General features: G+C 45.1%; 1 protein-coding gene across 12 annotated transcripts in view; it reads left to right on the top strand.

The window, feature by feature from the left end:
* Rbp6 (RNA-binding protein 6) overlaps positions 1 to 12,306 on the top strand; it is a 585,462-nt gene that overhangs the window by 344,587 nt on the left and 228,569 nt on the right. For all 12 annotated transcript variants that reach the window (XM_076381097.1, XM_076381090.1, XM_076381093.1 and 9 more), the window contains exon 5: positions 3,637 to 3,678. In XM_076381097.1, the coding sequence (XP_076237212.1) occupies positions 3,637 to 3,678 (42 nt within the window). The remainder of the gene's footprint in view (positions 1 to 3,636; positions 3,679 to 12,306) is intronic.

The raw sequence follows: 12,306 nt of genomic DNA, 5'->3' as shown, positions 1-12,306 counted from the left end.
TAAATTAATTTATAACACAAAAACATTTGTATTGAAGACAGTAACATAATTGAACAGATTTACTGGGTTACTATTACTTGCAGGTAACGCATATAACACTAAACTAAAGTTGAGCTTTATCACAACATCGTACTTCCCTTCTGCTAACCTTTACATTGAGATTCTCTGTGCAGTCACATAAAAAATTGCTAATCTCATCTCTAGCTCGTTTAGTCAACTCTCCAAGCCAGCTCGTTGAGTTCGTTGTAATTCCTTCCGTAAAAGTTAGCGAGGAACTTTACATGGAGTTATATTCCTTTGCCGCGTGTCCCTCTTTTTCCACGTTTCGACAACAAGATGTAGCGAGGTAGAAGGGACGATGAAGTAGGAAGATGAAAATCGACTTTCTTCTTCACTTCATCTTCCTTCCTTCTCGTCTTCTTCGTCTGCTTGTTCAGCGACAAAGGAGCGAGTTAGAAAGAGGAGAATCTCGTTGGCGGCGCAAGAAAGACTTTCTCCACCCCCGTGGTTGTAGCTGTCGACGTCGGGCCGCTTGACGTGCTCTAGAGGGCGTGCGAGCGACCAGTGTGAACTTTGCCGTAGGGGATTATGCAAACGGGGCGGTTCGCGATCGTGGAGGGAACAAGAAAGGGAGAAAACACAGGAGAGGAACGTCGTCGTCGAGACTCGTTGGTGCGGATGGCGGCAGTGGATAGAGGCGGGTTTTCTTGCTTGTCATTACCACGTTCGTGGCTTTCGCTATCCGTTCGGGCTAGACGTTTTCTCTTCACTATCGCGGAAGAAGCGCCCGCGAGGAAGCTGAAGTTCAGTGACGTGAACCTCGCGTGTTACGTATCGGAGAATCACTCACGAAGGTGTGCTTTCTTGAAGGTTCACTTAGGCATTAACGGCGAGGAAACTTGTTATTCGCCAGTGAATTTAATTCACTTTAATATTTATGTCTTTATAAATATTTTGTAAGTACTAATTGCGAGTAGGAACATATTAAATTGGAGTGGGTGAAATTTCTTTACAGGTATCTGTTCTGAATCGTATAGGCGAAAGAGAATGTAGTACCAGACTGTCTCAATGGCAAGCCATATACCTGCTTATACTACTTATTCGCTGTGCTACCGTGGCTGATCGTATACCAGCTTATACTACTTATTTTTATGTCTGTGTGGTTGACCATATATCTACTTATACTACTTATCATTTTATAGCTGGATGACTGACCGTATACCTACTTATGCTACTTATTTTTTTATGTGTACGTGTTTTTTTTATGTGTACGTATATTACTTTTTTATGTCTGAATGGCTAACTATATAGCTACTTATACTACTTAGTTTACTATTCACTTGAGCAAATAAAATCCAGACATTTTTAACGCATAACTGTGATTTCTTTATCACAATCACTTCACAGAGAAAGATTATAAAGTTTAATTATAATCACACATCAACATTTTCTGAAACAATAAATTCTTCAAATGTTATTATTAAATTTCATAAAAAGATGCTACCATAACGTTTGTTAATATAATATATAAGCTAATAATAGATAGGTTCCCTTTTAATTGAAGCAAGTAATGGAATTTTGTAATTACTAACTCGACGTAATATTTCAGCAATAATTACAAACTTGCTTGCGAGAACATTATCAAGCGTCTGAATGTCGAGTGTTGTAAGTGGAATACATGCCCCAAGGCACACAGAACACAGGCACACGGTGCTATGTCTGCACATTTCATTTATCAAGCCCAAGCGCGAAGGATAAAGTGTCTTTTACCGAGTCGGATTATCTGGAAGACATTCATCGTGATTACGATGTTGCGTCGTAACGTCGAAAGGCGTTCCAAAGGATTTGTAATGAAAACCGCTGATTATTCGACGCCGAAGCAGCTGCTATGCTTCCTACAAACTGAATAGATTTCGCGAGCTAAACACGAAGCGTGTGGGTGGATTTCGTGGTAATTGATCCTGATCAGCGCTCAAATTGAAAGCGAAACGATCTGTTGCGGAGATGGGATTATCATAAATCATCCTTCGAAATAGGAGACGTTATTGGCAGAAAAGTTATCGCTTTTCTGTATAACTCCTAGCTATAGAAAACGGAAGACGCGTTAAAAGCTCATCTCATTTTAGAAGTTTTCTACTATTCCTAGGAGTCTAAGTAAGAAATTGCTTTACTGCCAGTGAAATAATATTCGAACCGTTCAGGAATTTGCTATTCTGAAACGCGAAGAAGTTAAAAGAAATATACCTCTTCCAACGAAGAAGTTTATATGTCTAAAGACAGAACTCGTGCACGCAAATATTAACAAACCGTTCCTTAATAACCGCATAAAAACTAAGAAGCCGCGATACAGAGGGACACTAAAGTCAGTTTCTCTCTAAATAGAAAAATTGCTCGGATCTTAAGTCGGAACTTCGGAGAAATGAAGAAGTAAAGCAAACATTCTCGACGCCAGTAACGTCGAAGAAAAATACTTGGTTAAGGCGGTTGGCGCGATAAAAAATCTTACAACTCCGAATCTCAGAGTTAGACGATAAAAACAGGAAAACTGACCCACTTCCAGAAACGTGGCGAGAAACTCAGCCTCGATAAAAAGTCGTTGAATCAGCGTCCCCAGCGATGGGTCGGAAATTAAATGTTTAATGTATGCCTTCGTCTGTTATCAGTTCGCGGCGTCGGATATAAACGACGCTAATTGAATATTTCCAACGGTCCACTAAAGGGGAATTGAATTTCAATTTAAATACACATTGACGGGGAATCTAAACAGCTAGACCCCTAACACCAAGACGAGCATGCCTAGCCCCTGAAATATTCTTCAATTTTATCTACCCCTCGATAGCGATGCGCCTTTTCCTCGACAGAATTACTATTCCAGACGTTCCCCAGCTATCGCGTGCGTCCGATACACGCGAGTCGGTTCTAACCGAAAACAGCGGAAGCGGGCTGCTTCCAGTTCCCGAAGATTTCGTGGGGAAAGGCCGCCTGGAGTCTAAACTTCTCGAATGGCTTGGTTGCACGGCGGGGCGATGTCTCTGCGGTCACGTACGTTCTCGCGTAGCTTCACGCACGTAAGTTGGAGGTAAGGTCACGGGGGAAGCCGTGGGACGAGCATTCAGGTGGCTCGATTTCGCGCCGAAAATTTACGTCGCGGCTGCGCTGGGAATTCCATGGCTTCGTGGCGTTACAGCACCCCTTCGACAGGATGGGTTCACGCTTTTTAGACCCACGTAGGGCGTAAGGTGCGGTTACATTCGACTCGGTTGTTTGTCCCTATTGGTTGAAATGGAGAAAACTGTGGGGGAGGGGGGAAGGAATGAAGAGAGTCGAGAGTTGGGTTACTCGAGTGATACCGATAGTACTCAGACAACAAGATCCCCTTTCGCTACCCCTTCGCGACTGTAGTCAAAGTTTTCGAGTAACTACTTTTTATTAGCCAGTAATTAATTGTAATAGGAGTTTCGTTTGGGGTTATGTACTTTCATCGATCCTGCACAGACTTTAAATGGTTGATACTGTGAGGGATAAACACTGAAAATTTGCTTCAGGGAAATTAGAAAAGTAAACGATTTTGTTATAATTAATGTAGTTACTGTTTCTACTCAAATTATTAATATTTATGTCCTATCTTTGTTTCAGATCGACCCAAAGGTGGCGTTTCCGAGGAGGACACATCCAAAGGTAATTACTCTTTAACATTATACCTCCTATATCACTTAATCGTAACTCATTTCGACACGGGCCAATAATCCCTGACTATGCACCACTTTTCGACCCGCACAGAAATCTACTGAAAAAGTTATATATGCTAAAACGTGAACCACGTAGCGAGCAGGAAGTGGCCTAAGGGTCGTACGTGATCCTTAAATGGTGAATAACAAAGGCAGTAGACTAAAAACATACAAGATTAGAGAGCGAAAGGCCAGGACTGAAGGGGGAATAATAAAGCCTCTCGTTCTCGTAATAAGAGCAATTAGGTGTAATTCATTTCAAAATTCAGAATTATTTTCTTCCCTGATGGCCGAAACTCTCGTCGCGGGAGCTTGAAGCGGCGAGCGAAGTTGGTGGGACGGGACGGGAACCATATCAAAAGGGAAAGAGGCAGAATGCAAGCGGAAGGGTGCGATTCGACGGGGTCGTGCCCGTGTATGCGTGTATATTCGTGCTAGACCAGCAGAAGGGGGTGGGAGAGGAGGCGAGAGAAATTTGCACGGCTTAATAATATAAATGCCAGGCACGCGAATTACCGGCGAGTGACTGAATTGCGCTAATTTTAATTGTACCCTTTCCCTTCTTCCCCTCTTCCGTGGACCCTAACCAACCACCTTTCCACCTCTCTCTCCTCGATGCTCCGTCGATCTCGTTTTCACCATTTCAACCGGGGCTCTTTTCAACTTCGCTTGTGTCTGTCTGCGCGCTTGTTGCCGCATCGCGACGCCGCTTCTACAGCTTTAGAACGTGGAGTTCCCAATTTTATTTGACTATGATGTTGAAATTTGGGAGCACTTCTGTCCTGAAATCGATCGAGAGTTGCTTTATTTGAAATGGTAGTTTAAATAAGCTTTACATAGAGACTGTTACCAAGTAGACACTGAGGTGTACTTTATGCGAAAGTCTAGTCACGATTTTCCAATTTGTGTTACTATTCGCCGGGAGAAAATAACTTGGGCTTTTGATAGTGTTCGACGATAAGTCGCTGGAGATTTTCAGAGATTTATTTAGAAGAGATAGGAGCGAATTTATGGAAAACAGATATCAGGCACACTTGTTGGGGGTAGTTTACATCGTTCCCATATATATCGTAATTTGTTGTGACATCACTTTTCTATATCGTTCGCGGCATTTAATCTCTCACCATATATCTACGTTTTTATATTTTATATCGACAGTTTGATTACTTTCGAGCGACACGAGTAATCACGAATCCCTTTAATCCTACCTTCGCAATATCGAAAACGTGAAGCCTGCGGTCTCAAAAATGCTCTGTCAATAATCGAAGAAACTCGTACCAGGTGTTCCCATGTTGTTGAAAAGTCCACGTATGCATGTCTGCGGTCCCGATGACCAGCCAGTTCGAAAAAATCGACGAACTTCGCGAAAAGTTAGCTTTGGCCAGGATTCGGCCGCGTGCAACGGGCCGCGTATTCGAAATAAAATAACGACCATTAATCATGAGATGGAAGCAACATATTTCGTCTGAACGTTCGGAGCAGCTGGAACGAGTGGTGCAATTTTCATAAAATGCCAGTGGCTGTACTGGCTTCGAGCCCCTCCCCTCTCTTCTATTCCCGTCGTCCCTCTTCGTCCAGCAGGCAGTTCGTTCGAAGAAGTAATACGAATGCACGCGTTTCGTTTCAAATTCGGGAGCGATGCCAGCAGTTTCGCTCGGCCGCGTTCGCGACACGATACTGGCACGCTCGGCGCGATCTACGCCGCAATAATTCGACCCTCTAATAGGTGCTATTGTATAGACGTTCTTAAGAAAATTCCTTTTATTTCCACGTCGAAGAGAGGATCTGCATCTGCTAGCAGTAACTGCAATTGGATAACGATTAGGATTTGCAAAGATTTACCTCCAGTTAAATTCAATTTCAGCACAGTAACAGTATTCTAACAGTACTATCGATGAAACTATACTAGGATCTCAAGTAAACCTCAAACTATCACTTGGTAATGGTTTATCTAATGTAAAAGAAAATTGATCGAGAATTTTGAAGTTAGTGTTAATTCCGACAATCGTCCTACTGTACTGTGGAACTAGTCATGTGCTTCCTTGTAAACAGGTATTCTGAGTTTGACAAATATTGTCTTTCTCGTTACCACATTGTCTTCTATCTTCTAGGACACTACACTGCGATGTTTGTTTAGTCAGTTGAGGGTCGAAAGTGGCCCCTGAACTTTGCCGCGATGTCGCTCATCTTTGATCCCCCAGCAATGCCAAAAATTGGCGCGAAATGTTCGTGAATCCCCAAAACGCGTGTTAAACCCGATGAACTTTACAGAGAAAATGGCCGTGCTACAAAGTTCACTGAAATGTCACCGAGAGTCCTGACGCTATAGTCGGTCGTAACAACCTCCTCGAGACTGCGTGCCGGAAGCGCTTTGTTACCGCGCATCCGGACTAGCGGAAATGGCGCAATGCACTTCCGACACGGTGGAAAAGTAGCTACAGTCGTTACAGGGTCCTTCAGGAACGCCTCGACGTCCCTTCGGTTGCTTTTCTTTATATTCCTACCTTCGGTCTATTGTCTATCGTGGGGTCCCATGGGCACGGCACTCGTACTGCGTGCGGGAATTGGCGATTCCCAGATCCTGAGGTAGTCTACGAGTTCTGAGGCGTGTAAGGAGAGTCAGACTGATAGTAGTCTCCTTCGAAAATCGAAGAAGTGGACCAGAGCTAAGATTGAAGGCGAGGACATGCTAGTTCCATTTTTTAGATTCGTTCACTTGCGCAATATGAAGGTCCTCGCAATGATTCTAGTCTCTCAATAATTAATTTTCATCTCTGGTTAGCTATGTCATGCGTTAGTAAGTTGAACATAGAACAATATTTGCTTGTCCTAATGAAAGATTCATAACAATAAAGTAGGTTGTTATCGCGATCCCTTTTTGCTATTAACGACGGCACGAGAAAAGAATTTATCAAATGGTGCTGAATTAGCGCGGCGTCTAAATCATAATTGCCATCGATGCCTGACATCCCCTTAACCCAGGGCACCAGAGGTCCAGGGTGGTAGGAATAACATCAACAGCAGTAGCTTGATATCCACTTGTTACTGAGTAGCGATACGCACGTATAAGGACAGGCGTGTACGTGAAACATTATTCAGACCGCCGCTACCTCGAAAACGTGGGGTGTTGAGAGCAGGGTGAGCGAGGAGGATAGATATAGATGTGCAAAAGAATCAAGGCTTGAGAGAGTCGCAGGAGGCAAGGGTAAGAGAGAGAGAGAGAACGGGGATGTGAAGGAAAGTCCAGGAAGACATAATAGAAGGGAGAAAAAGAGCTGTACCACGTCTCGCGTAACGAGCTGCTGGCTCCCTAGGGTGTTCAGCTCCTCTACGTTCACCCCTCCTGGTTCGTCTCCTCGTCTAGTATCATCCCTACTTCCGTGCCTTCGCCCGCGTACTTTCTTTCACCGGATTCGTTTTATTTCCTTCACTGAGTGTAAGAGATACTCAACTAGTCGACTGGTCGTTGCTGTTCGTGGCATATCATCGTATATGATTCGAGCCTAATGTTAATAGGTATAGTGTATACAATTGAAGACAATACTAACTTAACACAGAAAATAAATTCTTGACTCTTTGAATTAATAAACGTATGAATCTCCTGTAAGCTAAACTCTAGGGGAACTTCTCTTTTAGCTAACTGGTAATTTAATTCTAGAGTGGATCAAGTTCACTGAGAACTCGATAGAGAATTGATTATTTCGTATCACAACGTACTTTTTCGGAATCTAGTTCACGAATACACGTGAACCTGCTAAGTTTGGTCGAGGTCAAATTTCGAGTTCAAAGCATTAAAGATTGTAAGGATCGTCAAGGATCACGCGACAGAAATGAACACTCCCGAAAGGCCAATTTGCGATTCCGAGTAGAGCAAGGACCACGACTACATGCGCATCCTTTGGCTACGTTCTCGGTTCCCATTTCCTTTCCCGATGGGCGGGTCAAAAGAGACCTGTTACATTCATCTTTCGGGACTAAATACGCTCCCCAGCAAACTCCCTGGCCGGCATTAGAGCGAAATCCCATGCATTTTATACGCGGCTAGGTCATTCAAAGCGACGGCTGGTCGGTTATATGGGGTGTGTACTCTGGAACACCCCCGCTCTTCCACGGTTCACCGGTGGCACCCTTGTGGACACAGTCCAACCCCGAGGACCTTCGCAACCTTTCTCTAAAACATCCAGCTACTCTCTTCTTTCGTCTTGCTAGCCAGCGGTGCCCACTTTCCCTTCAGTGGCGAGCCTTCCGGCTATACAAACCGACGATCTAGAGAAAAGGGGTCGGGGACGCTAGGGGGCGTCAATGTTTGCGCGTCGTAAGTGGCGTCCAGTGTCTGTACAGCGTTCCTCGTCCCTGAAGGTTTCTGCAGCCGGAGTCAAGAATCATACACGTCATTCGGTGACAGATACCGCTGGATCCGAGGCGCATTTATGGCTCGCAGCTCACGACGGCTTCGAGGTAACGTGGAGTGCCGGAGGTGTAATGTTATCGTTTAGCGGAGACATACAGCGTTCCGAGGGGCGAAGAAAGGCGGCAGTAAAGGTGATGCCTCTTATCGTTATACGTCGGTGAGTGGTGTCTTCGGGGTTTCTTCGGGAAGTCGTTTGACCCAGCAGAATCTCTTCAAACGTAGAGCTAAAGTCTTCTTTGATAAAAAGGCTAATCCTTCTTTCTGATACTCGCTGTCTACGTGAATTTTCTCGCGGAGTACTTGCTTGAAATTCGGTGCCGATAATTTTTAACAAAGCTAAACGTACCTGCCAGATCGATGATAGAGATGCTTAGCAAGGTCGCTAGTCTGACTTTTTTCGAGATATGAAACGTTAGGTACTTCTAGTTTCCAAAAGGTACGAACCGATAATCTCTCTTTTATCCCAGTCTATTCTGACTGGAGAGTCGATCGTTTCGAGGCACCAGATTGAAATTCGTAGCTCGACAGAGCGCAAAGCACTTTAATGCTCTTCTCCCTTTTCCCGCATCCCTCTCCTTCTTTTCTTCCTATCATGCGGATTTCGAGGTGATCAATTTTATTGCCCTGCTCTCGGCCTCCACTCGCTCCTTTTCCTCGACTTATACAATCGCTTCTAAAAAACATCTGGGATTTAAAGCCGCATCCTTTCAAACGAAAAGTGTCTTATAGTACCAATTGATACAAAATAACGATGCTCAATCAATAATAGCGGTGTCTTTACGTAGACGTTTGTCATCATTGCTTCGGATTTGGCACATCAATTTTCGCCAACAAAGGTATTCAATATCCCATTGAACACGACATGATTCCTTTGTCGAAATTTTCTTATTGCAAGAAACCAATGCATACTGACTGACACCATTAATACCTTGCGCAAAAAATTGAAGTATTCAACATGCAATGAGATCATTCTGTTTATACTAACTCAACTTACTATGTTTGAGAAGTATGAGAAATATCTATCAGCCAGCTACAGAAATTGACAAACCAAGATACTTAACCCTCAAGCACCTATGATGATCATGTGATTGTAATCAACTTCTAAAAGATCAAGCTCGCGAAGAAACGTCGAAAAATATGCTACAAGTCTTCCTTTCGTGTCGATAAACCGTTATCACAGCCCTTCGATTAATCGTTGCCCGAGTATCTCCCACCATAAAACAGTCGCGGGTCCTCAGCCCAACTGTCCGGTCCGCGAATCTATCGTCCTTCATTCGCGAAATAAATCGTTGGATCAATCTTCAGCGGAACTTCCCCAAATCGCGCTGTCGCGTCGGTGGGGTATCGTTTGACCGCGGATCATACGGTGGCTGCCACCTGTCGCTACCGACAGTAGTTTCTCGGCCGGTGGGAGACGGAAGTCTCAGATATGTTGTGTCGCATTGAGATAAGCTAAGCTCTCGCGTGATGGAGCAGACCGTAAACTCGGGGAGCCACGTCATGATGCCACCGAAATGGCTGCTAGATAATGTATAGGTAGACATGATGCGCGCCAGCCCCTTGCTCTCCTTCGTCAGCTCATATACACGCGGAGTTCACGCGCGCGCGATCCACACAGACTTTTCCACTTTCATCGTCGCTTTCACGAACTCCCGTCCCTCCTCTATCGTTGGTTCCCACGCACACACGTATCTGAGCCCCCCCTGTTCCATCGTTCCATCGTTTTCCCGTGGCCGAGGGAGCGACGGAGGAAGACAACCAGCTATTTTCGGAGTGACACTTCACTCGGTGGATACAACTACCTGTGGTGCAGAGAAACGAGCACCGCTCGAGCTTTCGACGTAACACTCCGACCAGATTTTTCGGTGCCACCAGGCGGGTCGCTTTTGTTTAGCGAACGTCATTAAAAGCGTTATTTTATGCTCGACTCGTGTCACCTCGCTGACACCCTGTTCGAGAGAGGCGCGGTAATCTGGAAGTATTCATCTTCGCGCCCCACCCAGCGCGCGGGAAATAGATTTAGAGCGTCGCACGCAGAAGGTCGAGGCTGGGGGAGGGGGGTCGTTTCGCCCGACGAGGTTTTTTCGCTTGAGCAGCTTATCGGCGTCATAAGTTTATCTCTGGGTTCGTTAAAATATTACCTCGCATTAGGGGCGAAGGGACATTTACTTTTTGGGAGTAAGTGGATTGTCGTTTCTCTTGTGTGTGGGGCATATGAACAGGTAGAAACTGTTTTTGTAAAATATTCAATGTTGCGGAGTATAAGCTTCGTAAAGGATTTATGCTGATCGAAAATGAAAAATAATTTATTACGTCAACGTACCTGTTTTTCGAAGCAATGATTCTTCATTTATCTTTGCATAAACATTTTGCCACACGGATGTGCTATCGATTAGAAGGTCGAACCTGTAATAAGTATTTTGCATGCAAAGTACTATTTTTGTATAACCAGTCCATTAGCGTCTGAAGCAGCGTCTCGTCCAGATCTCGGTCCCAAAAACAGCCTACGTCAAACGAGTCATTTTTCATCGGCAAGTAATTGCAATTTTATCGGAATGCTTAATTCCGTGTATGCAACTTTTTAGGTGTTGACGTTTTCGTCCAAATGATTTATGATCCCGCCCTGAGCGATTTTTCGAAACCTTCGTGTCAGGTTCCTGCAAAAATAAAGAATTTCCAAGGAGCACAAGTCCTCTGAAACTCTTAAAAGTTCTACAGACGCGATTCGTGCTCTAGCAATTCCGTTCTAAGATTTTAAAACCGAGTATTCGGAATAGATCACGTTCCAGTGCGCCGTTCTTGCAAAGAAAACAAATTACGCCACGTTTAATGGATACCTCATGAATATTCAAAAACTTCCCTGTTGTACCTGTTGAACGCCCCTGCCTTCAGGCTTATTTATTCCGTTATTCTTTTAATCCTTTCACCCGCGTTTCTTCACCGCGATTACGTAGTCGCTTTCATTGTTGTCGGCTGTAAATCTCGCCTCTCCACGTCGAGCACATTTATTGAATTTAACAAACACTTGATCATGTTGGCTTATCCATTTCATCCCGATTGCCTTACATTTACCGAGTTTATACAATCAACGCGTGTCTACTGCGCGGATAGCGTTCTAGCATTTCCGACACACGAGCATGCCAACAGTATAGCGCAACAATAGCCAAATATAAGTCGAGTATGTAAGCAGACAATTTTCAAAGGCCATTTCCTAGAAAATGGAACTGGCTACAGGAAAATGCATGTTTCCTCGCGCCGATTCATTTCGAGGCGTGGAATCGACTTCCTCTCGGTCGTGCCGTGCATTTCAGCTTACCCTGTATGCACAATAGCGCCAGCTTTAATGACGACTTAACGATAAGGGGGTGCAGGCTGGACGGCGGTGCATCCGTGAACAAAGCTCGAAACAATGTGACGCGGCGCCAAGTTCGCGTACCGTCTCGCTCGCTCGCGCGCCTCATACGCGCTCGCAGGGCTCAAAAAGCTTTTCATTTTCCTTTTTCCTTTGCCTAGCGCGCTTTTTATCATCACATTGAATCGACGTGTAGAGGGAACAGGGGCGGTAGGAGAAGCGAAACGGAATATGGAGTGTGTGTGCGTCTGCCTCGGCGACTCTCTGTTCTTCCGTCGACTTCCAGGCACGCCGCATGCCTCCGCTCCTCCCGCGTACCCCCCTCGTTCGCCCTTGTGCGTTACCCGACGCGTGTCTCAGCGTTGCATCACGGTGAATGGACCTGGTAATTGCACGCTTAATATTTCAGGGCTTTCTCCGTCTAAGCATGTAAAAAAGTCCGCGATTTAGCCCTGTGAAGCGAGCCCGTCCCCCCTCATCCTCCATTTACCCTCGCCGTTCTTCCTCCTTTCCTTTCACCTGCGCTATCCTTCTTTCTTGCCAGTGTTTGCGATGCACTGACAAAAGTGGCAAAGCGAAAACTCGTTCCTCTCGCGCGTTCCCCAGCTTTATCCTGTCTTTCTTCGCGTCTTGGTCGTCCCTCTTCGTCGTTCTCCACGGCTGTCCCGCTTCACGTCCACCGAAAGGCTAAACTCCGCCTGTCCGAACGATTTCACGCTTCGTTGTGAGTCGTCGGTGTTCCTCGGTCGAGACGAGGCATAAGAAACGAAGGATATGAGACGGGGCCTTAAGTATCATCTACCTCGGCCTTCGAG

This window comes from Calliopsis andreniformis, chromosome 6 (genome assembly GCF_051401765.1).
Source record: "Calliopsis andreniformis isolate RMS-2024a chromosome 6, iyCalAndr_principal, whole genome shotgun sequence".
In the NCBI taxonomy this organism is placed as follows: Eukaryota; Metazoa; Arthropoda; class Insecta; order Hymenoptera; family Andrenidae; genus Calliopsis; species Calliopsis andreniformis.
Note: the sequence above shows the minus strand (reverse complement) of the source record. Positions and strands in the feature narration are given on the sequence as shown.